This window comes from Sorex fumeus, unplaced genomic scaffold (genome assembly GCF_029834395.1).
Source record: "Sorex fumeus unplaced genomic scaffold, SorFum_2.1 ptg000018l, whole genome shotgun sequence".
NCBI lineage: Eukaryota > Metazoa > Chordata > Mammalia > Eulipotyphla > Soricidae > Sorex > Sorex fumeus.
The window spans coordinates 28,856,134-28,861,931 of record NW_026606075.1 but is presented as its reverse complement, the minus strand read 5'-3'; the positions used below and the strand labels follow the sequence as shown (position 1 = coordinate 28,861,931).

The window sequence follows — 5,798 nt, the reverse complement described above, 5'->3', positions numbered from 1 at the left end:
CTAGATATCTATCCCAAGAACACAAACACACTTGTTTGAAAATATATATGCACATCTATGTTCATTGCAGTTCTTAGTTCAATAACCAAGACATGGAAACAACCCAAATGCCCAATGACTGGTAAATGAATGAATAAAGCAGCAGTGATGTATATATACACTATAAACTAATCCACTGTTAGAAATATTAAATCACAATTGCCTTTTGCTATAATATGGATGGAACTGGAGGAGTTCATGCTGAGCAAAGTAAGTCAGAAGGAAAAAGAAAAAAAAACTGTCACTTATATGTGTTTCAGAAAGAAGCAAAGTAAAAGACAATGTTCAATGAAAATAAACCCTCAGACTCTGATAATAGAATTGAAACTATCTTTGCAGGACTGGGGTAGCCAAACTGGGGTCAGCTGCCTGCAAGACAAACACACTAACCCTATGGTATCTCTCTGGTTCCTCTCCCTACATTTTTATGGCGTTGTTTTTGCTGTGGTTAACTTTGAATTAGATATCTTCGAAATATTTATTTATAAAAGAATCACTTTAAGATTTTGATGTTTCGGTTCCATCCCTGGAACCACGATGGTCCCCAAGTACCAACAGGAGTGATTCATCCGCACAGAGCCAGGAGAAAGCTCTGAGCACTATTGGGTGTGGCCACCCAAAAAAGATTTTCATGTTTTATTCATCATTTTGATGACAAAACATGTTTAGCAATATTTTTCTAAACAAACATTCCCCCATAAAAGGCTCGTGGCACTTTTCTCTTTACTTACCTGCCACCCAAATTCTCCTTTATGAAGTTCATAGCAGGCTGATGAGTTCTCTTTTTTTTTCTGCCAAAAACTCAACCTCAATCCTTCTACAACACTGTCTTGATAGAAAAGCTTTTGGTTGACTAACAAAATTCCCCCTTAGCAATAAGGTGATTGTGACATGGGGAAGTAACCTCCAATGAGAGAGATGTCCCAGAGTCTGATTGTGACATGCCAACATAAATAGAAGGTCTCCTCCCACTCACCCTAGGCCCTTCTCTCCAGACGTAGCTGATAAGAACATCTACCATGGCCAAACATACCACCAAAAGGAATAGGTGCACAAGAGACAAAGCAAAACGAATCTCCAAACAGAAATCCCATTCCAGCACCTATGTGGGCTGTCGAAATTATTCACGCTACATAAACAGGGTCCTCAAAGAAGTGATCCCCCAGAATGGCATATCATCTCACACTGTGGATATTCTGAACACCTTGCTCAACGACATCTTTGAGTACATTTCTACGGAAGCCTGCAACCTGATGTTCCACAGAGATCGTTGTACGCTCACCCCTGAAGATGTCCAAAAAGCAGTATATTTGCTGTTGCCTGGAAAACTAGCTAAGTATGCAGTGACTTTTGGAAGTGATGCTGTCTGCAGATATATCCACTCCTAACCTCCATGCACCAGCTTAAATTAAATCTTGGGGAGTGAATCAAAATTACTACCCATTCAGTCACTTCAACATTGAATGTTCTTTTCTTTTGTGTAACATGTTGGTATTTCCTGGTGTATCCCCTATTTTAAGTTCTAGAGAAGTGTTTTCTTACTATATTACTTTAGTTTTTTTTTATTATTTAGGTTTTCTTGACAACTGCTCCCTGTACAGAATTCATTTTTCCTATGAATGTGTAAATCTCGTAGACATTTAATACTTATTGTATTGTTAAGGTATTAGTGATCATATACAGTTATTTAATCCATACATTTTGACCCTAAGGTCATACTTGAAATTTATGAAAACAGACATTTTGATCACAAGTATGATTTTTTAGTATCCCCTTACACAGATGAGAAAATAAGTCACAGAGAAGTAAGTGACTTGCCTGAGATCACCTGTGCAAGTGATAGAGCTAGTATTTTGGATACTTATGCTATGAGTATTTCTGTACATTTGTCTTCTGGTAAAAACATATCAAGTTTTCTCTAGATAAAATATCTTACAGTAAAATTACTCTATCAGTGTATAGTAATATGCCCATATTCAGCTGTACCCAATATTACCAGACTGTATAAGTGTCCAATTTATGTCTGCAGTAGACACAATTTAGATTCTTCTGGTTATAAGGAGTACATTGTTTAACTTTCCTAAAAACAAAAGCCAGAGGGGGGGGGTTTTGTATGCATAAGTTTAAAATAGACTCTTCCAGCTGTTTCTTAGTATTGTTCTTCTCTTAGGGTTGGTTGGCTCAAAATACTTCTCAGAGTTCAAAGAAATATATCTATTGGATTCCACTCATATCTGGTATCTGAGTAATCAAATTTATAGAGACAAAAAGCAGAATGGTGGTTTTCAGGGTCTAGAGAGGATGACAAAATACAAAGTTACTCTGTAGTGTTTATATAGTGTCAATTTGGAAAGAGGGATAAGTCTTAGATATGGACAACAGAAAAGGATGCACAACAATGTAAATACTGAAAAGGAATCACTTGATCACTTGATCCCCCGTTATTCATCGATTTACTCAAGCGGGTGCCAGTAACGTCTTCATTCATCCCTGTTGCGTGCTAGCATAGACCAATGGCATCTGTTCATTCTAAGAACATGCAGAGCCTCAAACCGATCATTCAGGGTCTTGACGAAGAAGTTTGACCATCTTGTAGGTGGGCATCCACACGAACTTTTGACGTCCTGTGGAATCCAGTCAGTAATGGCTCTAGTCCAGCGGTTGTCTGTAAACCTCATTACGTGTCCAGCCCATCTGATTTTTGATGCCTTGGCAAATGAGACAGTGTCCCTGATTCTTGAGTGTTGATGGAGATCAGAATTCCGGATTCTATCTCTCATTTGAGTGAAGCATGATATTCCAAGCATAGCTCTTTCAAGTCCTATTTGAGAGACCTGAATAGCGTTCTCATCCTGTTTACGTAGGGCCCAGGTCTCTGAGGCATATGTTAATGCAGGAAGAACAGTGGAATCAAAGAGATGTGCTCATAGCTGGAGGTTCTTTGTCCTCTTAGTTATTTCTTCAATGCTCTTGAAGGCATTCCAAGCCGCTCTCTTCCTCCTGCGTAACTCAGGTGCCAGGTCATTCATCATGTTGATTTCTCGACCTAGGTATATATATACTGTTACATTCGGAGATGGTGGTTCCGTTGAGAACAAATGGAGCGTCAGGAATGAGACTGTTTCTCATAAACATTGTCTTCATAAGATTCAGCTGTAGTCCGACCTTTCCACACTCACGGTCGAAGTCGGTCAGCATTTGTGCCACTTGGCTGATGTTTGGTGTTATTAGAACGATGTCATCAGCAAAGCGGAGGTGATGTAGTTGCCGACCATCTATCTTCACTCCCATTTCTTCCCATTCCAGTCGTCGCATGATGTTCTCGAGGGTGGTGCTGAAGAGTTTTGGTGAAATGGAAATCACCTTGCCGAACCCCTCTCTTGACATGGATGATTACTTCTTTGTAGAATGGTGAGATCCTGGTAGTGAATCCATAATAGAACTCATGGAGGATCCTGATGTATTGAGTTTGTATGCCCTGATTGGCTAGGGCTTCTATGACCGCTTCCGTCTCAACAGAATCAAAGGCCTTCTTTAAATCAATGAACGTTAGACAGAGTGGCATCTTGAACTCCTGAGAAACCTCAATGAGCTTAGTAATCGTGTGGATATGGTCGATGGTACTGAATCCTTTTCGGAACCCGGCTTGTTCACATGGTTGTCCTTCATCTAGTGTTCTGCTAATCCTATTCAGGATGACTCTAGTGAACAGTTTATAGATGACAGACAATAGTCAGATTAGGCGATAGTTGCCAATGTCATGGATGTCTCCCTTATTGTATAGTCGTACAGTCCTGCTGGTTTTCCACTGGGATGGAATCTTGCATTCAGACAGGTAGCGTGTGAAGAGCCGAGCCAGTATATTGATGAGTACTGATGGTAAGTTCTTCAGGTGTTCAGATCTGATCTTGTCTGGGCCAGGTGCTCTTTGTTTCTTTACCGACTAGATGGCGTGTTGAATTTCGGAAGGGAGAACATTGGAAACGATATATTCATCATGCAGAATGTGGTATGTGGGCAAGTGGATGTGGCTATTAAAGAGATCTGAGTAGAAGTCATGAATAATCTTCTCCATTGCTCTTCTGGAAGATGTGATAGATCCATCAGGATGTCGGAGGGCAGTCATCTTGGTCTTGTAGTTGGTGAAGGACAGGCGGGCATTACAAATGCTTTTCCCGGCTTCTACCACATCTACCAGCACCTCTGTTCTCCTGTCTTTGAGTTCATCATTGATGGCTTCTCTGCATTGTTTTGCCAGCTTGGACGTTTGCTTGCGGTTGCCTGAGGCATGTGCCGAGCCACCTTGGCGAATAAGTTCAAGAGTGTTCGAAGAAAGGCGGTTTTTTGTGGTTATCTCTCTCTTGGCATTCCTCGCACAATCATGGAGGTGCTAAATCATTCAATCGTATTCCTCATCAATGTTGTCAATGATGGCATCTTCCCATGTTGCCGCAACAGAGCCAAAGAGCTCCCAGTTGGTGGTTGTTCTGGGAGTTCTCTTCTAAAACTTTTCATTCTTTTCTCCCCGTTCTGTGAGGTAGAATTTTGCACGAAGGAGACAGTGGTCCGATCCCGTTTGTAATTTTGGGACAACAGTAACATCGGTTAGGCAAAACCGCCGATTGAATATGATGTGGTCTATTTCATTGTGGAACCGTCCACTGGGAGACTCCCATGTCCAGCGTTTAGATTCAGCCTTTTGGAACTGTGAGTTACCATGGAAGGTCTTGGTTGACATGATGAACACAGACAGTCTGTCACCCTGTTCGTTCCATTCTAGGCCACGGGTCCCAATGTGGAGTTCATTGGCTGATCTTCTTGGTCCTATCTTAGCATTAAAATCACCAGCAATAATCTTGTAGAAGGTGTTATCTTCCTGAAAAGGAAAAATACTTTTTTTTTTTTAATTTATTGAATCACCGTGGGAAAGGTTACAAAGCTTTCAGGTTTAGGTCTCAGTCATGCAAATATCAAACACATTTCCCTTTACCAATACTTTTTTTTTTACCATGAAGAACCCCAATAAAACCCCACCCCCCACCCCTTCCAGTCCCTGTGGGGCAGATGAATTCTAGTTAACACTCTATCTGCTTTGATTAGATTCATTGTTTCAATAAAAGATTCACCACTATTATTTAGAGTTTACGCCCCCCCCCAAATCAGACATGCTGAAAAAGCATTGTGAAGTGATTTGCTTTCTACAGCTGGGTTCAAGAATTAAATGTTGGTTTTGGATTTCTGCTATTTTACTTATTGACCCTGGAAGTATTTATACTGAAAGTCAGATAGTTAAGAAATTGGTTTCTGTGCTCTGGAGTCGTGGCCATGCTGGAGAGCCGCTAGTGGGGGGCAACTGGTGGCCTCAGTAGGGTGTGAAGGGCGGACCGAAACGCCCCCCTTCCCATGAGGTTTTAGTCACCCCCACTCCCCCGGCTCATACCTGCTGTCCACAAGGCTCCCATGCGGCCGCCATCTTTCTTTCCAGAGAGGAGAAGGCGACTGGGGCAACACCCTTTCCCCTCCGGACAGACATGATGGCCTGGATTAACGCATAGTCCTTTCACTTTTCGGCTCCAAGCTGCCGGGTTCTGCATTAAGTCCCTGTGCTTCTGGGGCTGTGGCCGTGCTGAAGAGCCGCTCGCGGGGGGCAACTGGTGACCTCGGTAGGGCGTGAAGGACGGACCGGAACGCCCCCCTTCCCATGAGGTTTTAGTCGCCCCACACCCCCGGCTCATACCTGCTGTCCACAAGGCTCCCAT

At 42.2% G+C, this 5,798-nt stretch overlaps 1 protein-coding gene across 1 annotated transcript; it reads left to right on the top strand.

The window, feature by feature from the left end:
- The first annotated feature begins 1,058 nt into the window (after positions 1-1,058).
- Positions 1,059-1,427, top strand: LOC130021701 (histone H2B subacrosomal variant-like). The gene has a single exon (XM_056112472.1). The coding sequence runs from the start codon at positions 1,059-1,061 to the stop codon at positions 1,425-1,427; it is 369 nt and encodes a 122-aa protein (XP_055968447.1).
- The last annotated feature ends 4,371 nt before the right edge of the window (positions 1,428-5,798 follow it).

Excerpts from the sequence above, each read along its gene's own strand:
- LOC130021701 (XM_056112472.1), top strand. The coding sequence starts at position 1,059 with ATGGCCAAACATACCACCAAAAGGAATAGGTGCACAAGAGACAAAGCA.